The sequence below is a fragment of the Oncorhynchus nerka genome, linkage group LG28, assembly GCF_034236695.1.
Source record: "Oncorhynchus nerka isolate Pitt River linkage group LG28, Oner_Uvic_2.0, whole genome shotgun sequence".
Lineage (NCBI taxonomy): Eukaryota > Metazoa > Chordata > Actinopteri > Salmoniformes > Salmonidae > Oncorhynchus > Oncorhynchus nerka.
This window is the reverse complement of record NC_088423.1, coordinates 70,877,960-70,902,029: the sequence shown is the minus strand read 5'-3', so window position 1 is coordinate 70,902,029 and position 24,070 is coordinate 70,877,960. Positions and strand designations below refer to the sequence as shown.

At 40.8% G+C, this 24,070-nt stretch overlaps 2 protein-coding genes across 6 annotated transcripts in view; both read left to right on the top strand.

Moving 5' to 3' along the window:
- Window positions 1-1,382: 1,382 nt before the first annotated feature.
- On the top strand, window positions 1,383-10,694 carry LOC115113637 (alpha-parvin). Its single transcript, XM_029641506.2, has 13 exons — window positions 1,383-1,640; window positions 3,947-4,036; window positions 4,198-4,268; window positions 4,390-4,492; window positions 4,642-4,782; window positions 5,835-5,950; window positions 6,050-6,108; window positions 7,060-7,079; window positions 7,227-7,288; window positions 7,376-7,444; window positions 7,528-7,629; window positions 7,735-7,807; window positions 8,702-10,694. The coding sequence occupies exons 1-13, from the start codon at window positions 1,505-1,507 to the stop codon at window positions 8,776-8,778; spliced, it is 1,119 nt and encodes a 372-aa protein (XP_029497366.2). The 5' UTR covers window positions 1,383-1,504; the 3' UTR covers window positions 8,779-10,694.
- A 5,585-nt stretch (window positions 10,695-16,279) lies between these two features.
- The window catches only part of LOC115113636 (transcriptional enhancer factor TEF-1), a 78,124-nt gene continuing 70,333 nt past the window's right edge, over window positions 16,280-24,070 (top strand). For all 5 annotated transcript variants that reach the window (XM_029641505.2, XM_029641504.2, XM_029641503.2 and 2 more), the window contains exons 1-2: window positions 16,280-16,452; window positions 16,871-16,997. The gene's annotated coding sequence lies outside the window, so the exon portion shown is untranslated. The remainder of the gene's footprint in view (window positions 16,453-16,870; window positions 16,998-24,070) is intronic.

The following is a 24,070-nucleotide window of genomic DNA, read 5'->3' as shown; positions in this document are numbered from 1 at the left end:
GAACAAGTTCTCATTTACAATTGCGACCTGGCCATGATAAAGCAAAGCAGTTCGACAGATACAACGACACAGAGTTACACATGGAGTAAAACAAACATACAGTCAATAATACAGTATAAACAAGTCTATATACAATGTGAGAAAATGAGGTGAGAAGGGAGGTAAAGGCAAAAAAAGTAATAACAGCAGTGCATCAGTCAAGATGCATGTTGTTAATTCAGTACGTTATGATCAGTGTATTCTGGGAGTCCACCTACGAGCCGCACTCATGACCTAAGGTCTCAGATGAGACAGTAGTCCGTGGTGTAGGGTGACAGGGTGCATGGCCCTGGATGGTGGATAGAGAGGTGGGACTCCAGTGAGAGGAAAGGGAGCATTTTAGAGTTGTGTTCTTTGTTATTCTTTGTGTCTGTGGAGATGACCACAGTTGGGAGTTTAGGAGGCACAGGAGGCCGGATGCTGAGGTCGAGGGGATGTGGAGGTGTAAGGAGGAGGGCTGTGGGCTCAGCGCTCCCACTCCTCTCTAACATGCTCCTCATGCCTCACCCCACAGCAGGATCCTCCAGCACATGGGAAAATCGAAGTGCTGACACGGCCATGGGGGAACACATGCACTGACAAATAATCACACAAGCCCTATCACAGATCTCTCTCATTAATTGTGTCTAGTCTCAAGTTACATTTGACACCTCTGCATGTGATCAACACAACAGAAGCTGCAGGGACATGTTGAATGAGATTTCAGAAATGTATCTCTAACAGCAGAGCAAAGACCGATATGAGGTTTTCAGTCACACAAAACATATGTGAAGTGGCCCTGCTCTTACCCCTCACTGTCTTTCACAGAACTGAGTATGGCAGAGCAAGTGGCATTGGTAGAATGCTGGTGTAAAATGGAATCCACTGCAGAGGTCACTGTTCATTGTTGTATCTGCCTGTCCGCTCTGCTCATCCCCGTGGACTGCAATGTGACTGTGAATTGACTCTGGGGGGGTCCTTGAACAAGTTTGTTACACTCCTTGTTAGGACTGCAGAACAAGTGTGCTGTATATCATTGGTGTTATTTTCTATATTGGCCTGGTTCTAGCCCCATGAAAACGCATGTTTAGCATAAGTAAAAGAAAACTGATGGATAATTATATTGCTGGTGGTAAATACATCTGGGTAGCAGAAAAACAAAGGAAAAATACGTTTGATAATTTCGCTGGACTTAATTTTCCTATGACTAGAATCGAAACCCCTCTGATTATTTTACATTATCGGCTCTTGCTTTACTATACTTATTCCCAATAGCTGGACATTGGCTACCTTATTTTTCCCATATCCCATGAAAAGTGGGTGGGTAAGGGAATCAAATAACAGGGAGACGTCAGATGGCTGCGCAAATACTTGGAATTCCGGTTCCGTCGTTGGCTATTCCGTAAACTTTGACAAGCAGAACGTTGTATTTATATGATAGGCTACAACAGTCTCAATAGCTTGAATACCCAGTAATAAACTGGAAATGGCTTCTTCGCCACAGAAATCACCTTCTTCTCCCAAATCCCCGACTCCAAAATCACCACCTTCAAGAAAAAAAGATGACTCTTTCCTCGGAAAACTTGGGGGAACTTTGGCCAGAAGAAAAAAGGCAAAAGAAGGTTCGTGCATTGGGCTATATTTGGATTATTATTAAGGCATCTATATAAAACGATTGACATAACGAAAGCTAAAAAAGGATTAGAACTAAAATACGATTCCTGTTGAACAGTAGGCTACATTATGCTATAAATAGCCACATTCCAACGTTTTTTCCCTCAGAATTAAACAATTTGTTGAATAGATTTATGACAGTTTTTGCTTGAAAACAAGCTAAGAAACTTTGCTATATGCTGCTTTCAAGATAAATGGAAACTCGGAGAAAAAAATCATGACGTCTGTGATCTTCATGTCGGAAAGTCGGGGCTCTAGAAAGATGCACGAGTTCCCGACTTTGAATTCGAGTTGGATGACCGTTCAAAAAAACATTCTCAGTTGGAGCTCGTTTTTTCCGGAGTTCGCAGTTGTCTTGAAAGCACTGAAGAGTGAAATCAGAGATGTCCGAGTTCCCAGTTGTTTTGAATACGGTAATAGTATAGGCCCGCTAGTAATTGCTGGGTGTGTCTATTTCCATGACGTCATTTAGTTATACGTCAACGGGAATGGTGACTGAAAGACCCTCTTCATATTTGATGTCTGCATCTATCATCAAATAACTGTGATAACAATTTGGATGATTTTGTTTTTGGTGAGGGGGGACAGCATCTGTTTGAGTTGTATTACGTTGTGTCTGTCCAAGCCATTGCGGGAGAAGGCTGTGTGTCTGTGTTTACAGTACACATGGCTGAGCTACTGCCATGTAAGGATAAGAGACTGCTGATATTCCATTACAGATGTGTTCACCAAGGACTGAGGAAAAAATCCCATTCTCTCTCCAGCACAACCACTGCCTGAGTTCAGACCAGAGGCTGCTAAGGCTTTCATAGTTTCACATTTGATTTAAATCATAATTAAGTATTAATTAGACAAGCACTTGAGTTTTCGTTGAATCTTTTTGGTAAATGAGCAAGCATCAAGTATGATTAAATGTCTGAAGCACTATTATTGTTTATATTGTTTCTTGGAAGACACTTTGACCCATTTTCATTCATTACATTTGAAGCGTATCTTTTGATACAGACATGCCTTATATATACTCCTGAAGGGCATGTAAAAGTGAGTCTGCAGCTGAGCCCCATTCACCAAAATCCTGAACAAATACCGTCCAACCTGGTCCTGTAGGGGTCTGTTCCATGGAGGGCCTCTCCGCTGCCATGACAGCAACATACAGTATTTCAATCATAAGAGCGTTATTGTAAACCATGTTGTGTCTCTGCCTGTGAACTGAGCAGCAGTCCTTTCAGACCAGAGAGACAGAGACAGACAGAGAGGTTTACATTATCCAGATGATGCTTTTGCGTTGGTTCAACAATCTGTTGAAGAACCAAATGGATGCAGCTCTTTTATTGTGAGGAAGGAGGAAGGTGATCTCTGTCTCTGTGGGTTAGGCCTGAACAGCAGAGGGAGATCTTGGTGTTGATTACTAACAGGATGTTGACATCTCCAGGGGGCGCTTTCTCTGTTTGGGAGGAAACTAAAAAAAAAACTAGCGTAGTTTGTTCTGCAGGCCTTTATCACTTATGTTATGCAGCTCTACATCAGTGCTATAGTGATCTTACTGAAATATCAACTGGTCCGGACAGGAACCAGACAGAGTGGTCAGGTTGTCACATTACCTGTGTGAATTCCCCACATGTGCCAATTTGCACGATGCCAGGCGAGGTAAGTGAAATGATCAGGGAAGGAGGCGGATGCTCAGGACAGCAGCGTGAGACCGAGCCTAGATCTATGAATGCCTAGCAACTGGATGGAGAGGATGGCCTTGTCCTGTGTGGGGCGATGTGTCTCAGAGAGAAAGGTTTTTTTCAAAGAGGGCATGGTCTGAGCTATCAGAGCAACTGACCTTGACTGCTTAGTGAATAGACAATCACTCTCTCACATCTCCTCCAATTTACGGTAATAGTGTGATTGGCTCGTTCTGGGAGTCTCCCTTGTAGTATTATCACTGGCTACAATGAGGCACTTCATCTTATTAATCAAAGCTAGACTGAGCTCTCTCTCTCCTGGCTAACCCGAACGTGACCAAAGACTAGGTTATAATTAGAGACATGCGTTGTGAGCCAACTCTTTCTGGTAAGATCAACATGCCATGATACTAACAACCTGGCATGAAGAGCAGAGCGTAACCTGAAGAAAAGAGCCCTAAATTGGGTGGACATATTTTTTCATGAGTATTAACTCAATGGAGGTGTCAGTACAGTTGTATAATAATTAGCCTGTCACACATTGAGTCAGGCCACTAAAGGTCTCCGCTTCCCTGCTTCTGCAGTGTCTGAGCTCCAGGAGGAGGGGATGAATGCCATCAACCTGCCGCTCAGCCCCATCCCCTTTGAGCTGGACCCAGAGGACACCATGCTGGGTAAGGCCTCCATCTCCACTCCTGTAGTGTATCGCATGCACACACACACACACACACACACACACACACACACACACACACACACACACATACTCTCTCACTTTCTCACTCTCTTGTACTCTCTCTCATTGTCTATATTCTAAACATGTGTGTGGTTCTAGAGGAGAATGAGGTCCGCACCATGGTTGACCCTAACTCCAGGAATGACCCCAAACTGCAAGAACTGATGAAGGTGTGAGAAATAAAATGACTGCCGTATGTCACAATCAAAGCATTGGAAAGCGATATTATGGGCCTTATGAACGTACAGTTTGTATGTGCCTGTTAAATTCCATATAATGTTTTGTATGCAGGTACTCATAGACTGGATCAATGATGTGCTGGTGGGGGAGAGAATCATTGTCAAAGACCTGGCTGAAGACCTCTACGATGGGCAGGTTCTGCAGAAACTATTTGGTACAAATCCCTCCAAAACATCCCTTCTATGCTTGCAATGCAGCACATTATTCTCTGGAATTTGTCTGATTCCAATTGGATTTGATGGTCCTCCCTGTGCTCTCGTTGTATTTGACAATAAAACATGTTTATTTATTTTTGTGTTACAGAGAAGCTGGAGGGTGAGCGGCTGAATGTGGCTGAGGTGACCCAGTCTGAGATAGCCCAGAAGCAGAAGCTGCAGACAGTTCTGGAGAAGATCAACGACACTCTGAAGGTCTCAATCAGAAACATCAAATGGACCATTGACTGTGGGTGACATGTTTCACAGAGCGCTGTTTCATTTCAATTCTGCTATTCTATGAATGTGTTCATGTTTTTTTGGAATGTGTTGATCACAATAATTATTATGCCATCGGTGTGCGTAAAGGTGATGTAATAAGGCCATCGGTGTGCGTAAAGGTGATGTAATAAGGCCATCGGTGTGCGTAAAGGTGATGTAATAAGGCCATCGGTGTGCGTAAAGGTGATGTAATAAGATCATGTTATTTTTTTATCGTGCTTGTTTGGTCATTTTGTTGGGTGACAGAGAGGCACAGAGAAAGTTCACATTGGACTAATCTGCACCGTGCTGACCCTCTGACATTATGACCATAGAAGTAATCCCTGTCTCAAGTGGTGGGAGGTCATGGTACTCAGTCTTGTTTCCTTTTTCAATTTGATTTTTTTTCAATATTTGTAAGGGTAGGCTGAAGCCATGTTTCTTTTCACATTGGTTTATTATTCTTTGGTGAATTGTAACCCTCTAATTCTCTTAAATTACAGTTGAATTTTCTTTTTATCTTTGTAGATGATCTAAAAGCCCTTGAGGAAATCAATAGGATTGTTTTTGACTGTGATCAAAGGACAACTAGTCCCTTTGTTTTTCACTCATATCCTCCCATACAGGTTCTCTAAATAGTAAATGTAATATTTTTTTGTGGTAAATTATAATATTTCACATGTATTTTGGAATTCTATCTTTCAAGAAGTTGTCATTTGCAGCTCGTTGTATCAGTCACTTGAATCGCTTTGACATTACAGACAACAAGATTGGAATTGGTTGTAACAGTTTTCTAACAGTCACATTACTTCTACCCCAAAGACACAAGTTCAGTTTGTACAGGACACTGAATTCATTGTTTTGTTTTTGACCTTTGTTTAACCTATCTTGATAATTGTGAAAATAAATGTCATTTCTTCTTATCTTAAGCCTGCTCCAGTGCACCAGTGTGTGCATCATCTGTTAAATGACAATGCCAGTGGATGTACTAAAACATTCCTCTCATTCCTTCCCTCTTTCCCTTCCTATGTTCTCCCCTAGCTGTCCATGCTAAAAGCATCGTGGCCATTCTCCATTTACTGGTGGCGCTGTCTCAGCACTGCCGCGCCCCCATCCGCCTACCTGATCATGTGTCCATTCAAGTTGTGGTTGTACAGGTATAGTCCTTTCCTGATACATTTTGTACTATGAAAAGGGAAATCCTGAAAAAACTAAAATTTCTGTCAAATGTCATAATTGTCTGTTTTTCCCCACAGAAACGGGAGGGGATCCTGCAGTCTCGCCAGGTTCAGGAAGAGATCACAGGGAACACGGAGTATGTCTTCACTGTCATCCCTTTTAACTAACTATGTACAGATGTCTGGATGAAACTACCCAACTTGTCCTGTCTTCCACAAGGCCTTTATCAGACCCTCCAGGGTATGAAGAAAACATTTCTGAAACTGAATGCCAATGTTTAAGGAAAGAAGGCCTTAGAAACTTGGCCGTGAAGATTATGTTCATTAATGGAGGTATAAGTATGAGGGACGAAAACCGAACACAATCATGTACTCTGCCTTGGAAAGGTCATTCAAAACAAGGTGATTATAGGGCAAATCACATGTCTGTAAATATCTGTTCACAAATCAGTCAGCAAATAAGTCCACTGGGCATTGAAGCTGTTGGAACAATTGAGGGACTGCGTTAAAGCAGAAAGACAATGCGGACACGCCAACCCCTTGGGGGGCCGATATGGACAGTTGGAGCCCCATGCTGATGGGAACATTTAGTGTGTGTGTGTGTGTGTGTGGGGGGGGGGGGGTTCGGGGGTTCTGCTCCTGCCAGCCACACCACTACTTTATGGCGCTGCAGCTGATTAATAGTGGTCCAACGGGTGCAAATCAGCTCTGGAGATAAGAGGGAGGGGGCCCTGGGCTGTTGTCCTGTGAGGGGCAGCAGCTGCTGAAGCAGGTCTCTGCCGGGGAAGATTGGACCGTGAAGACAAGCCACTGCCTCCCGGGCACATGTCCACCAGGAAGGCCCACCACACAGCGTTTGATCGGACCGCTCCTGGGATAGAACCACAACGCAAATCTTTTTGTCTTCCTGCCTGGCCGTCTTGATTAGACCATCTGCATTCAGTTAATATTTTTTCCAGTTCAAACAAAGTCCTAGTTGATTTTTTCTTCTCATTTGAACTTGTCTGTTTCGTCTAATGTCTTTCTACAGTGCTGTGATTACACAGTACGATACCAGTGCTGAAATACTTTGTTCTCTTCTCTTGCAGGGCTCTATCAGGAAGACATGGTCAGCATTTTCACTTTGTTCTAATAAAATAAAACGGGTCATATTACCATACATTCATTTTAGTTCGTTTGCCATTACATTACTACTGTTTTATTACTCAAATGAACATTCTGTTATTGTAATCATTTAACATCTATTCAATTTCAGAACGAGATGCGTTTGACACCTTGTTTGACCATGCACCAGACAAGCTGAATGTGGTGAAAAAGGCAAGTCTCCATCCTAATTTTGAAAAATAGAAGTTATTTGTTGTTTGTGTAACATTTAAATTGACTGAATACCTGCCCTTCTTGCAGACTCTGATCACCTTTGTGAACAAACACTTGAACAAGTTGAACCTGGAGGTGTCTGAATTGGACACACAGGTTTGTTTCCCTTTTAATATACCTGCTTATGATTTGATGATGAACATGGTCATTATTAGTATGTCGTTCTACCTGTCATGCAGTTTGCTGATGGTGTGTACCTGGTGTTGCTGATGGGACTGCTTGAGGGCTACTTTGTTCCTCTCTTCAACTTCTTCCTAACGCCAGAGCATTTTGACCAAAAGGTAGGCTACAATGTAAATAGGACTCATTTTAATCTCTTACAAATAGTTTACAGTGAGCTGCTTACTGGACTGGCATGGCTGATGCTGGTCTCTTTTCCCATATAGGTGCACAATGTGGCTTTCTCCTTTGAGCTGATGCAAGATGGAGGCCTGGAGAAACCCAAGCCACGGGCAGAGGGTGAGTGCCTTCATTTTGTACACGTACATTGTTTCTGAAAGAAAGGTATGTGACAGCAGAATTTCAACATTTTGTCTTTTGGGATTAAACAAAAACAAAATGTGCCAATGTTTTTCCCTTGGAGCAGTATTCACTCAACACTATATATAGTCAGAGCATGCCTTCTAATAATAACAACAGAGAGAGAGTGCATATATTTCCATTTTTGTCATTCAGCAGACACTCTTATCCAAAGCGAATTACAGGCACTGCTTTGCTCAATTGCAAATCAAAAGATTTTTCACCTAATCAGCTTAGGGATTCGAACCAGCAACCTTTCAGTTACTGCCCCAACGCTTTTAACCGCTAGGCTACCTGCCACCCTATTTGACGTGGGATTACTTTTATCCCCTGGGTATAACCATGTGACCGTTGTGTTAATTGAACTGAGGCCTGTAATAGTTTTAATGGTACGGTCAAGCACCAGTGAGTGGCCCATGATGACTGCATTGGGCTGTAACATTAAGTGTTCCCCTTTAGCTTTGATTTAAAGGGTGGTTGCATGCCAAATTATAGCAATAGGCCTACTTAAAGCTCACTGCAATCAAAACAGCTTCATTGAGGCATGGGGCTCAGGCAACATCTGTTTTTATAATGCATCATTCCTCATAGCATAGATGAATGAGGCCAGTTTTGCCTCACTGGATGTAATGGGCTAATGTAGATCTTCTAGGTGATGTGTCTTAAGTATGCAGTAGCTAGCAACAGGAGCTGGTTCCAATTACAGGAGATGTTTGAAGAAGGTGTCATTACAGCGCGCACATCGCAGCTCTAAATCTGGGTCATTTAGATGTTTTTCTTGTAAATGTTTCTCAGAGTAAAGTCTGCCTTTTGGTTTTTCTGATCTTTTGGCAGATATTGTGAACTGTGACCTGAAGTCTACTCTGAGGGTACTCTACAACCTCTTCACCAAATACAGAAATGTGGAATAACGACTGGTACTTCGCCGTTCATTCAGTTATATTGACGTATCAATCAAGCAAATGCCCTGTTTAGATGTATATTTCAGGGCAAACACGATGCATCGAATAGGGAGAGCACACCTGTGTTAGCTTTGTCCTGCTGAAGGCTGACTAAAACACAAGTACAGCACAGTATGTTGTAAAGTACTTGGATATGAAAAGACAGATATATTTCAGTATTATTGAAGGTTAACTTAATGAGTTATTGATTATGCCGTCCTATTGTTGAGTCATTGCCATGTTGAATTGTTCTTGCCCATGTCATTCCGGGCCGACACCGTTTGAAGTCTACTTGGATTCACTTCCGACTACATGAAGGATCAGAATATAGATGTATTGAATGTATGACAGCTGGGTTTGTGCTCATCAATGTATTGACTTCCATCTTTTGAAAGAAATCAGACGTTTTGAATTGGCTCAGAAGGTTTTTGGTTGTTGTGCTTAAAGCAGTGGGACCACATACAGTGCACACTATTCATTTATATACTGCCACACTGCATATGTTTACCTTTGTTTGCTTTGTCTAATTGTATATATTTTAATACTGGTCATTGTACTTTAAATATAGTCTACCTGTAGTGGCATTTTGGCTTATCATTTACCAAAGATAGTATTTTAGATACATTATTTGAAGCTGTTAGATTCTTTAAAATATTTTCTACTTATGCAAAGCATGATGTGTGGCTAATTTTGACTATTTGTTTATAATCTATTCATAAAAAAAGGTTTGCAAAGTAATATTCCAGTGCAATGTTGACTACAACTACAGAACAGCAAGACCCCAGTACAGTTAATTTTTTTTAAATGACAAGAGCGTAGTATGAATTAGACGACAAAACACTATATTCAACAGAACTAGCTAGTAGTGCTGAGAATGTAGTGTGGGAGTTTGACCAAAATTGATTCCGTTGTGTACTTTAATTTGAAGGTCGTAATCATTTCTTTCTATGTTGTGGTCTTGAGTGCGGGTTTGATTATGGGCCTTGTGCTGTAGCAAACGTGTGGCATTCCTTCCCATGGAAACCTGTATGCTCTGTATTTGTTAATATGCCATATCATCAAGTGAAATATAGAAGAGCACAGTCAAATGCTGACCGCTGAATGGCACAGCGGTCTAAGGCACTGCATCTCAGGGCTAGAGGCGTCACTACAGACACCCTGGTTTGAATCCAGGCTGTATCACAACCAGCCGTGATTGGCAGTCCCGTAGGGCGGCGCACAATTGGCCCAGCGGCGTCCGGGTTTGGCCAGTGTTAATAAGAATTTGTTCTTAACTGACTTGCCTAGTTAAATAAAGGTTCAATAAAACATGTTTACATTAAAATACCATCAGGATTTGGTGGTTTTAACATAGATTGACTTTACTCAACTTTTGTTACACCTGGCATTGTACCATTTCATAAACAAATAATACTGTATGGGACTGTGGATGTTGGTTAAAGTGGCTGCTTTACAACGAGAACTTAGCTTACAGTGTTCCCAAGAAGTAGAGGTACTCTACATGCAATTCATGAATGAATTTGCTAACCACACAGACTGAATGGCTTTGCTAAGTGCTTAGCTGCAAATAGGAAGGTCACATTTTTCCTTTGAGTAACAACACTTCTGTACAGTGAAGCACAGCACATAATGCATGACAAGGTTACAATAGAAGTTTCAGTGGAATTTCTTTGTGCCTGATTTGAACTATATAGCATGTTTATTTTATTTAATTGCTTCTTTTTAGGAGTTGGAATTAATTTATTTCAATTTACAGACACTTAAGATTAGTTAAGATGCTTTTAGTGTGTCATGTCAACTGACTTAATTGAGCACAGAAATGAGTGAGAGGAGAAATGAGTGAGTTATCTTGTTTGAGTCTTCGAATAAAGTAGAAAATACTCATAGCTCAGTTCTTTGTTTTCTTGATATTTCTGTTTTTACTCTTGGTCATATCTCTTGTGAACTGAGTTGCTATCTTTCTATACATCATACTGTATAACCTCTGACCCTCTGTTGTCTTCATCTTGCTTTTTGTGGTGCGTTTAACAAGTACCGCTATTTCCATGAATTGAAGCCCAGAACTGAAGGCTTGGACCTTCAGGGGAGGATGTGACAATGTGTTTCAGTACTTCATTGTTCTGACACATTTCTGGTCATGCTATTATCAGTCAAGCCCAGGGACTAAGAGCTCTGCGTTTTCATCAGAAAGCTGAAATGACCATCCATAATCAACCATCGTGCGCAAAAGTGTTTTGAACAGGAGCTTTTGCAGCCATTAAAGTAATTACCCTCCCATCGCATCTTCTACATCCCTCCCTCCATTCATTATATCAAATAAGCCTCTACGCATGACTAACAGACATGATACTCTCTTGCCTCCGTAGTGTACGATGCTGAGAAAACACACACAGACACACACACACAAAAGGTGAGGCAAGAAGTGAGTAATACAATTGATAAGTGGTTCATAGTTATTACAGGGTTGGCACTTTATGTTGGTATCTATTGATTGGCACCAAGGATTATGATCTGAAAGAGTGAATTGGTCCTTCATTGAAGTTCCTTTTTTCTATGTAGTATATATGGTTGTAAAGGCTTTACCTTGTACTCCTTTTGTATAGATGGTTTGTTACATTTCTTGCTGAAGATTGCTTACGCCATTTTCCCTGTGTGCAATCAGTTTTTTCCTTATAGATTGAAAATATTGATTTATGTGTGGTAAGAGTTTTGGGGTTTTCTGTAATTAAATCAGGTCAAGGGACTGGCAGATATGCAGCAATACATATCTCGTTTAGAGACACATCATTCCTGTTTGTTGCTAAAGAGATGTGCAGCACTAAAGTTATATATATTTTTAAATGGTAGGACATGAAACAGCTTTAAAAACATACATTTGTGTGATACCGTAAAACCCTCTGCCTCATACAATCTGCACTCCCATCTGGTTTTAATCACATTTTAGAAATCGGTTATGCCATAATCTTTCTCTCTAATGGTTGTGGTTTACTGGCAGATACCTTTTGCTGAATAGACAGTGAAGTTTGCAGATGGAAAGCCTTGCTCGGTTTAGATTAATCTATCTGTTTTACATGCGATGCTGTGAAAGAAAAACACTATTTCAATGAACAATGTTTTGACCAGGATGTAGGTGTCTTATTTAATGATTACCCGTTACCTCTTCAAGAACTTACCTCTTCAAGAAGTTCCTATCCTTTGTGGGGTGGTAATCAAATTCAAAGACAACCCTATAGCTGTAGCTGTTCTTCATTATATTTACAATGTGTCAGGTTACTACAAAACAGACAATTGATTAACTCATCCACTCTCTCCCTTGCTATTTGTATTGATCTGGCAGAAAACTATTTTATTTTACTAGGCAAGTCAGTTAAGAACAAATTCTTATTTTCAATGACAGCCTAGGAACAGTGGGTTAACTGCCTGTTCAGGGGCAGAATGACAGATTTGTACCTTGTCAGCCTGGGGATTTGAACTTGCAACCTTTTGGTTACTAGTCCAACGCTCTAACCACTAGGCTACCCTGCCGCCCCAGGGCAGCCTAGTATATATGTAATTATGAAGAGATAAGATATGTGAATAAAGATAGGGCCTGTTAATGCAGGCTGTGCAGGGTAGGGTTGATAGGATTCATGCTTACTGTATAATGGTCTTCCAGTACCTTAGGAGTTGTACTCAAAGAATAAAATGTTCTCCACATGGTTGCACACTTATCCTTCATGTGATGTGATTCAGAAATAGCACATAGTCCTCTATGATTAGACAACAATGAAAGGATCTGCATGGCCACGTTGGCTGCATCATGTGATGGGGTCCTTGTTGTTCTCTGTAGTGCAGGATTGGTACAATGACATGCCTCTGAGTACCAGGATGACCATCAAAGGCAGCAGGCATTGATCCGTATCTTCAAACACTGCATTACAGAATTGAATTAAAGAGACATTTAGTGCACAAACATTTAGACATCAAAACCTCAGCTGTTGCCTGGAGACTAGCGAAACCGGCTAAGTGTCTGCACAGAGAGAGAGAGAGAGAGCGAGAGAGAGCGAGAGAGAGAGAACGGATAGATGGGCAGACTGAACTGACATACATACAGACAGAGGGTAAGAATGCACAAGGACTGAAATTGCCCCTCCTTGTAAGAGGCCCAGGTGTACCCTGTTATCCACTGTCTGTAATTCAATCTGCCTGCTGAATTCACTGGTGGAGTATGCAGTAATTCATGTTTGGCCCTTTGTCACAATTTGGCCTTTTGTCAAGGCACTTTTTTTGAGGTCAGTTACTATTGAAAGTTCATTTATATACACAGATAAATATATTTTCCAACTTTAAAAAATGACATCCTCACACTTCATTGTTTTCAATTGTCTTCAATTGATCATTGTTCAATATAGCACAATGATTGGTCATGGAAAGTTAATTTGAAGTGGGGGCTGTGTACAGTGTTTTACGTTTTAAGGTCATATGCAGTTAGACCATAGAGAGAAAACATTTTGCAATGATGTGTAAGTCATTGACTGAGCTCTGGCTCTACTATGGCATGTTCATACTGTAGTAGTCGATATACACAGCTTGCTCAATGTTCCTTAGTATGTTCACAAAGCACTGTTTCTAAGTGACCACAAGATGGCATCTGCTAACACATTTGGTTTGTTTGCGTGATACACTTGAATGTCTATACTTCCCAAACAAACTCCAACGCATGTTCAGTTTTGGCCAATGTCAACACCAAAATGGCCACACACTATGATATACTGTTTTGTTATAATAATTTAACCTTCAGGTTGAGGAATTGTTCTGGTATTTCATTTTCAGAAAAACATTTTACTTTATGCAAGATAAATTGATTTCAAATGAAGTGTAAGTGACCATATTAATCGAATTAACCCAGAGCCACCTTGGGTAATACCAATTTCTCTAAATAGTTTGATTGAAATGATGTGGGCTTTTTCCACCAGTCAGCTCCTTGCTTACCCCTCTCCTATCTTCTAATAAAGCCAATCAGTGCACCGTCAGAGCAGAAAGCCAGTGACGATCTGCACCTGGCCTCCCAGGGTCGTCTGATTAGGAGAGGTCGGAGGGCAGGGCAGCCGGTTCACCTCTCCCCCCAATATCTCCCCATCCTCCTCAACCAGCAGCACCCCAGGCCTCCCCTGGAGCAGAGGCTCCAGAAGGCTCCAGTTCAAAGCCCTGCCACACCAGACCTTTAGGGCCTTATCTGCCCAGGTGTCAGGCAGCAGGCAGCTATCCCTGGATGCTTCTGTAGTGACAAATGGTACTGTAGAACGCAAATCCATATCTGGGGTAAGACCTATGTAATTAACACTGAATGAGAAACGTGTAATTTAAAAAAGTGTCCTGTTAAAGTTTATATTTTAAACTTGTAAGATGTCATTGTTAAAAACAATGATCTGTGAACAAATACATATTTATTACAAATTAGGGCTAAATAGAATCTAACAGGATAATGATGTCCACTGCTCAAATACCAATAGATTTCTGTTGATACAATTACAATTATATTAGGCATATCTGTTTGGTTCCATCAATTGTCCCTGAATTATGGGATTGCCCTCCCCACTAAAATCCTTCTGTCCTCCCTTATTCCACCCCCACTCCTATTGCTCTGTGGCCACACCCAGTCATAAAAGAGTTTGAAGGCTGTGTGTGGATAGAGGGGTGGGGACAGAAACCTGCGATGTCTGTTTTGGGGTAAACAGTTCAGCCGTGTTGAGCACTGTCTTCTCCCCTCACCACATGCAGTGATCCTTTGCAAAGATGCACACAGATTCAATGATTAGTCTTGGTATAATTTGCCAGCGGAGAGGCACGAGAATTTCAGATGTTACGTTTTCACACGCGCACATGGGTTCCCATGCTGTCAGATAACACTTTTATGGCTTCATTATGACATGTAATATCTATTGTTTAACTTGTTCACCTATACATAGGAAGGAATAACAACACATTCTACACTGAAATGAGTGTTGGTTCAATATTGTACCTTGTCAAATACATTCCCAACTGGGTACACACACATACACACACATTTTCTTATGGCCACATTTCCTGGATGCAATCTGCCAGGAGACTCATGTGCCCGATAAGGCAACGAGAACAGGCTCTGATGTAAGGCTATGAACCATTTTACAGTTTGCCATTATGCTGGGATCCGCCGGTGGGCTTCCTGGATATGCAGGGCTAATATTTAACAAGGAGCTTGTGAAACACTGTCGACAGATGACCCCATGGCTGTGAATGAATCACCGCTGTGACTGTACTCAGGTGTTGGTGTGGTGTCACATGTGCTGTGCTAGCAGGGTTTGTTCCTCCAGGGCTTGCTGCATTTGCATAGATAAGACTCCCTTTTGATGGTTAATAGGTTGGTATTGAGGGAACAGACACCACCCTGGAGAAGAGAGAAGCTGATAAGATAAGGGGCCCTTGGAAAGCAGGCATGCAGCCGGTGGTTAAGAATCACAGCTTAAAGTAGAGCTCCGCCAAGATGATGCAATTGAGACTGCCTGATATAAGGAATATGGAAGTGAACCTCAATTTAAATGAAACTGCAATAGAGGATGTTGTTGACTGGCAATCCATGTGTGTGTGATACTATCTATAGTTCAAGAACAAAACCCCACCTCTCTCCATCTTCAACCCCACCCCCTCCTCTCGATCGCTCTCTTCCTCTGTCTCTCTTTTCTAAACATGCACAGACATGTGTTACAAATGTTGATGGATGTCTTCAACAGGCCAGCCGTTCATCTTCATAGATCCCTCTTCATAAGAATTGGTGTCAAAACATTGCCTCCTAATGGATGGCTTGCACAGACACGATCAGACATATAAGCCCAAACCTGCTCTATGGTGTTTGACATGTCTTATGATTGTCTGCTCTCCCATATTACCAGGTTGTACTTCATAAGTACCACTGATTGTGGCTCACTAGGTCTAGCCCACAGTTCTAGCCTGCTTGTGTCTCAGATGATACTGTATTGAATATATAGTTCTGAAGATATAAGGCCTACTGATGCTCCATTTACAACACATGCAGCTACCGAAGTCTGAGAGGCGGGTGACAGATGTTCAACCTGATAAATGTTTCTAAATCTGCTCTATTTCATGTCCCAGCTGCGGAAGTGTCAAATAAAAATGCCAGTGTTGTATTCACATGTGATATTTATCAAGCAACAACATTTCAAATGACTGATATGGTTGTGATGAAGGTATCATACATGTACTTTTATTCAGCTTTGTTGAGGTAGATGATTACAATATAATGAACTTACTCCACAAAGAAATTCCCTCTTCTTTCTCCCACCAATTTGAATTCGACGTGTCCTGTGAGATCATTCTGCTTGTTTTTTTCCGCCTTGTCCCTCCTATCTAGGGCTGTTAGGATCGGGATGACGCCACCTTTGCTCCGCCCCAAAGCAAACTCGCTCTTCGCGTTCATTTCATTCCTGTTCTCATTCCGAGCATTCTTCGCATCTCTGTCCGTGCGCTGTCGATTCACGTACACATATCCGGCTGGCCCAGAAACACAACAATAACTTTACACAGTTTACAAAAAAATGTAATATCCCACATTAGACAAACAAAGGGGGACGAATTGTATTACAAATAACAATAACGGAGGTGTTTGAGGTAAGTTTCAATGTAGTTAATGATATGCAAAATGGTTGCAGACTAACACTGTTATGATGAAGTTGCGCCTTTCATTAGAAATAAGAAGTAATGTATGGTATTAGAATGAGTGGGCATATTTTTATATTACAATAAAAGTGTGTCGGTGAGATTTTAGGTTGCCGTTTCTTGTCGCTGTTGCAACAGGGTGCTTTCACTTTGTCCACTCAGTGTTGTATTGACTGACACGAAAATCTTTGACATTTTTCAAATTTTTGTAAAGAAGCTCGACCATACGCCCTATTATATCGCAGTAAGTCCAGTGCATGAACCTCAAACTCCTAACAGGATTCCGGATACGATTGGACGTACATTATTTTATGAATGACAATTTTGGACAAGATGACGGATCAAAATGTTGCTGTTTTCTTCTCCTTAGTTGGCTCACCCGGGAGTTGGAGATTTCAGTGGAACATTTTCGGAGCAGTGCAAAAACATTCTGCTGAAAGACTTGTTGCTCCAACACCTTTGGTCGTGTATTTTATCCATCGTCCCTTGAAGTCACTGTAAGTATATTTTTTGTAATTTTATCAGGTTTAGGCAACAAAAATTCCATCAAATTCTTCGCATTCCATTTTCCATATGCGGGATTGATTCAACCGATCATAGGCAAGATCCATCAATGTTGCCGAATTGATTAGATGTGTTTTTTTAAGATAGTTTTTGATCATCTTTGACAGTAGAATATTGTGGCCTACATTTAAACACATATTAGCCTACATTTAAACACATATTGCCCATGTGCCATCACAGTGTAGGATAGTGGGCCGGGCAACATACTTTTAGAGAATATAATTGATAAAGCACAATCTGTTACATTTACAAAATAATCTGAAAATATTATTACATCATTTTGGTGTTCTAGAGATAGTAGATGAAAACATTTGATATGTGTTTGGATTCAAAGCTAGGTTTTACTTGGCTTTCGGGCACTGTTGAAACGTTGCAAAAACGAAAAAGAAAAAGACCATTGCTACCCAGTTCTTATTTGCAACTCCCTTTGTCTGTTTAGTTTTTAAACAATTGGTAATTCAATATAGATTTGAACTATTTCAAAAATAAATTCTTACAAGTAGGTTATTGTGGGCTTTGAGCTATGTTTATGTCTGCCTCATTGCTCTGTTCGATCCTTGTTTTCCATATCCGCCTTTTTTCGGCATACATTGTTTCCTGCTCAGCTAAAATCTGAATAAATCACAGGGACTGGGGTTGCATTATGTAGCCAAGGCCACTGCTATGTGTTACAAAGTTTCATCGCATCGGAAGAAACCGTGTGATCCGATGCCTATTAAATATAGGCCTATAACGTTAGTCCGTTAATCTCAGGAAAGTCTTGATCAAGGTTAAGGGAGATTATGGAGCTTTCTATTCCTTTAGAATTTCGTAATATACATTAATTACCTATAGGTTACACAGATGCGCAGTTTGTTGCTATTTTAAGGATGAATTTGTTGCGGGAAACTTTGCACTGCCTTTTATTGTAGGCCATGTGGATGTAGGGGTTTGCGCTGATGCTATTGCAGAGCTATGAAACATGAATATTAATAGGTTATGTAGCCTGACTGCCCTCACTTGCACCAAATTCTAAACGTCATCAAGGTCACCACATCAGATACAATTCCAATATAGTTTGTCTGATATTTAAGCAAATATATTTTATAGAGTAGGCCTATGTAATCATTGTGTAATTAACTAATAGTGTTGTTTATAGTATCTCAAATAATGTAAACCTTTCAATTATAACTGTTTATGCTTGTTGGTGAATATAGAAGGTGAAATGTCTTGGTTATTTCTATGCATGGTGATATACACTTCATTCGTGACTAAACAAACCTAACTGCATGAGGGTATTCTTTGGCTGTGCAAGTTCTCTTCTATGGAGTGGAATTCAGCTCTTAATACAAGTTAGGGTTAACCCTAACCCTATTGTGTGATTGGGGAAAAAACTCTTTCTTGCAGTTAATTACCATCTTATATTTCAGTTTGTCTCCCTTGAAAATAGGGGCCAGCAAGATACAATGTGTTATCGGTTGATTCCTCTAACTATGCTATTATAATTTACTACATTAAATAGGTTGACTTCTATCAGACTTAACCCCTGACATGTCATGATGTTGAGAAGTAAAGCTGCTTGCTGTAGGGGGGAAATCGGGAACAGCAATAGATGTTTTGTTTTCTGCTTATGCAACAAGTGGACCTGTTGGACATTAGCCTGCATGGCATTTTCAAGTGCAAGAATTGTACATTGTCTTTGCTTGACTCCATGTGTTTTTGCTTTTGAAATTGGGCTGATGAATTCCCATTTTACCAGATGATATCAGTTGAACCCCAAGTGTGTGTGAAGATAAGAATTATTATATTTATCTGGAATTTCTCTTTTTCAAAAGTAATACCATATGTATGTTGAAACCCAATCACATAAACATATAAGATTAATAAATAATAACAAGTCAATGTACATTATGGAAATATGCTACAGAGGCATTCAATAATGTATATCAGATGTATTGCAGGTATTTTGAACTTGGCATTTAACACAGATAGACTGTAGCCTACTAAGCCCGTCCTCCCCCATTTCTGAACATAAGTGTTGCATAGTTTTTTGTTATAACATTCATTTAGCCCCAATGACTCATCGGACAGGTACAGTTGAAGTCGGAAGTTTACATACACTTTAGCCAAATAGATTTAAACTCAGTTTTTCACAATTCCTGACATCTAATCCTAATAAAAATTCCCTGTCTTAGGTCAGTTAGGATAACCACTTTATTTTAAGAATGTGAAATGTCAGAATAATAGTAGAGAGAATGATTTATTTCAGCTTTTATTTATTTCATCACATTCCCAGTGGGTCAGAAGTTTACATACACTGAATTAGTATTTGGTATCATTGCTTTTAAATTGTTTAACTTGGGTCAAACGTTTTGGGTAGCCTTCCACAAGCTTCCCACAATAAGTTGGGTGAATTTTGGCCCATTCCTCCTGACAGAGTTGGTGTAACTGAGTCAGGTTTGTTGGCTTCCTTGCTCGCACACGCTTTTTCAGTTCTGCCCATACATTTTCTATAGGATTGATGTCAGGGCTTTGTGATGGCCATTCCAATACCTTGACTTTGTTGTCCTTGAGCCATTTTGCCACAACTTTGGAAGTATGCTTGGGGTCCTTGTCCACTTGACATGTTGCTTCAATATATCCACATCATTTTACTTCCTCATGATGCCATCTATTTTTGTGAAGTGCACCAGTCCCTCCTGCAGCTAAGCATCCCCACAACATGATGCTGCCACCCCCGTGCTTCACGGTTGGGATGGTGCTCTTCGGCTTGCAAGCCGTCCCATTTTTCCTCCAAACACAACGATGGTCATTATGGCCAAAAAGTTCAATTTTTGTTTCATCAGACCAGAGGACATTTCTCCAAAAAGTACGATCTTTGTCCCCATGTGCAGTTGCAAACTGGAGTCTGGCTTTTTTTATGGTGGTTTTGGAGCAGTGGCTTCTTCTTTGTTGAGCGGCCTTTCAGGATATGTTGATATAGGACTCGTTTTACTGTGGATATAGATACTTTTGTGCCTGTTTTCTCCAGCATCTCCACGAGGTCCTTTGCTGTTGTTCTGGAATTGATTTTCACTTTTCGCACCAAAGTACGTTCATCTCTAGGAGACTAAATGCGTCTCATTCCTGAGCGGTATGGCGGCTGCGTGGTCCCATGGTGTTTATACTTGCGTACCATTGTTTGTTACAGATGAGCGTGGTACCTTCAGTTTGTTAACAAGAAATTTGTTGCGTGGTTTAAAAATGAGTTTTAATGACTCCAATCTAAGTGTATGTAAACTTCCGACTTCAACTGTATTTGTTAGCACTCAATTTGACATGTGCAGTTGCTATGTGGTGGAAGTGAGCTTCACAAATGAACTACATCATACAAAAACACATTTAAGCTTAAAGCTAGAATCCTTATTAAAACAATATTAAAGCGTTTTCCCCATCCATGTTTGGGGCTGGATAAATGTAACCACTCTCAAATTCATAGACAGAGCTATGGATGTAAGGACTGACCACCAATGGTATGAAATGTGTAGTTTAACCATGTTTTGAGGCTATAGAATGTTTGTTTACATTTGCATCGTCTACAAACATTGGAGTAAAACAAGCTTATATTCTGGGTTCTGATGGGGTACAACAGTTTAACTAATCTCATGACATATAGTTGATGTCGGAAGTTTGCATACACTTAGGTTGGAGTCATTAAAACTCGTTTTTCAACCACTCCACAAATTTCTTGTCAACAAACTATAGTTTTGGCAAGTCAGTTAGGACATCTACTTTGTGCATGACACAAGTCATTTTTTCAACTATTCTTTACAGACAGATAATTTCACTTAGAATTCACTGTATCACAATTCCAGTGGGTCAGAAAATTATTCTTTAGAAGCTTCTGATAGGCTAATTGACATCATTTGAGTCAATTGAAGGTGTACCTGTGGGTGTATTACAAGGCCTCCCTTCAAACGCAGCGCCTCTTTGCTTGACATCATGGGAAAATCAAAGGAAATCAGCCAAGACCTCAGAAAATAAATTGTAGACCTCCACAAGTCTGGTTCATCTTTGGGAGCAATTTCCAATCGACTGAAGGTACCACGTTCATCTGTACAAACAATAGTATGCAAGTATAAACACCATGGGACCACGCAGCCGTCTCCAGGAAGGAGACTCATTCTGTCTCCAAGAGATGAACGTATTTTGGTGCGAAAAGTGCAAATCAATCTCAGAAAAACAGCAAAGGCCATTGTGTAGACGCTGGAGGAAACAGGCACAAAAGTATCTATATCCACAGTAAAATGAGTCCTATATTGGCATAACCTGAAAGGACACTCAGCAAGGCAGAGGCCACTGATCCAAAACCTCTATAAAAAAGCCAGATTATGGTTAGTAACTGCACATGGGGACAAAGAGCGTACTTTTTGGAGAAATGCCCTCTGGTCTGATGAAACAAAAAAGCACGGGGGTGGCAGCATCATGTTGTGGGGGTGCTTTGCTGCAGGAGGGACTGGTGCACTTCACAAAATAGATAACATCATGAGGAGGAAAATTATGTGGATATATTGAAGCAACATCTCAAGACATCAGTCAGGAAGTTAAAGCTTGGTCGCAAATGGGTCTTCCAAATGGACAATGAGCCCAAGCATACTTCCAAAGTTGTGGCAAAATGGCTTAAGGACAACAAAGTCAAGGTATTGGAGTGGCCATCACAAAGCCCTGACCTCAATCCCATAGAAAATTTGTGGGCAGAACTGAAAAAGCGTGTGCGAGCAAGGAGGCCTACAGTTACACCAGCTCTGTCAGGAGGAATGTGCCCAAAATTCACCCAATTTATTGTGGGAAGCTTTTGGAAGGCTACCCGAAACAGTTTGACCCAAGTTAAACAATTTAAAGGCAATGCTACCAAATACTAATTGAGTGTATGTAATCTTCTGACCCACTGGGAATGTGATGAAATAAATAAAAGCTGAAATAAATCATTCTATCGACTATTATTCTGACATTTCATATTCTTAAAATGAAGTGGTGATCCTAAGTGACCTAAGACAGGGAATTTTACGAGAATTAAATGTCAGGAATTGTGAAAAACTGAGTTTAAATGTATTTGTCTAAGGTGTATGTAAACTTCCGACTTCAACTGTAAGTTATATTCTTCAAGAATCAATGGGTATACAGTGCCTTCGGGAAGTTTTCTGACCCCTTGACCTTTTCCACATTTTGTTAGATTACAGCCTTATTCTAAATTTGATTAAATATGTTTTTTTTCTCAGCAATCTACACACAATGCCCAATAATGACAAAGTATTCCGACCCTTTGCTATGAGACTCGAAATTGAGCTCCGGTGCATCCTCTTTCCATTGATCATCCTTGAGATGTTTCTACAACTTGATTTGAGTCCACCTGCGCACACCTGTGTATATAAGGTCCCACAGTTGACAGTGTATGTCAGATCAAAAACCAAGGGTACCAAAACATTTCTGCTGTATTGAAGGTCCCCAAGAACACAGTGGCCTCCATCATTCTTAAATGGAACATGTTTGAATCAACCAAGTCTCTTCCTAGAGCTGGCTGCCCGGCCGAACTGAGCAATTGGGGGAGAAGGGCCTCGGTCAGGGAGGTAACCAAGAAACTGTTGGTCACTCTGACAGAGCTCTAGAGTTCCTCAGTGGAGATGGGAGAACCTTCCAGAAGAACAACCATCTCTGTAGCACTCCACCGATCAGGCCTCTATGGTAGTGTGACCAGGCGGAAGCCACTCCTCAGTAAAAGGCACGTGACAGCCTTCTTGGAGTTTGCTGAAAGACACCTAAAGACTCTCAGACCATGAGAAACAAGATTTTTTAGTCTGATGAAACCAAAATGAAACTCTTTGGCCTGAATGCCAAATGTCACGTCTGGAGGAAACCTGACACCATCCCTACGGCGAAGCATGGTGGTGGCAGCATAATACTGTGGGGATGTTTATCAGCGGCAGGGACTGGGAGACTAGTCAGGATCGAGGCAAAGATTAACGGAGCAAAGTACAGAGAGATCCTTGATGAAAACCTGCTCCAGAGCGCTCAGGACCTCAGACCGGGTCGAAGGTTCACCTTCAAACAGGACAATGACCCTAAGCACACAGCCAAGACAATGCAGGAGTGGCTTCATTTGCACACACTGTATACACATTTTCTATTGTGTTATTGACTTTACGTTTGTTTATCCCATGTGTAACTCTGTGTTGTAGTTTTTTTTGTCGCACTGCTTTGCTTTATCTTGACCAGGTCACAGTTGTAAATGAGAACTTGTTCTCAGTTGGCCTACCTGGTTAAATAAAGGTGAAATACATGTTTTTATTTTTTTATTCTCGGAATGTCCTTGAGTGGCCCAGACAGAACTCGGACATGAACCTGATCGAACATCTCTGGAGAGATCTGAAAATAGCTGTACAGCAATGCTCCCTGTCCAACCTGACAGAGCTTGAGAGGATCTGCAGAGAATGGGAGAAACTCCCCAAATACAGGTATGCCAAGCTTGTAGCGTCATACGTAAGAAGACTCGAGGCTGTAATCGCTGCCAAAGGTGCTTCAACAAAGTACAGAGTAAATGGTCTGAATAGTTATGTTAATTTTTAAGTTTTTTGTTTCAATAAATTTGCAAAAAATAATAAAACCTGTTTTTGCTTTGTCATTATGGGGTATTGTGTGTAGATTGATGAGGGGAAAAACAATTTAATACATTTTAGAATAAGGCTGTAATGTAACAAAATGTGGAAATCGTCAAGAGATCTGAATACTATCCGAATGCACGGTATATCGTTAATTTATCATTTAAAAAATGAATGTAGCAACTAAGGATTCTAGCTTTAAAACATGCTCCAAAATGTGAGTTTTTGAACCTCAACATGCAGTAGTTGTACGCAGACCACCTCTCTCTGAATACACATGCCTTTTTATAGATCCCACCACTGTACTGTTTTGGCTAAGAATGTGGAAGTCTCAGGGCCGGGAAAAGAAGAATATAGTCTTTCACTTGTGAAATGTGGGGAGAATATGTGCA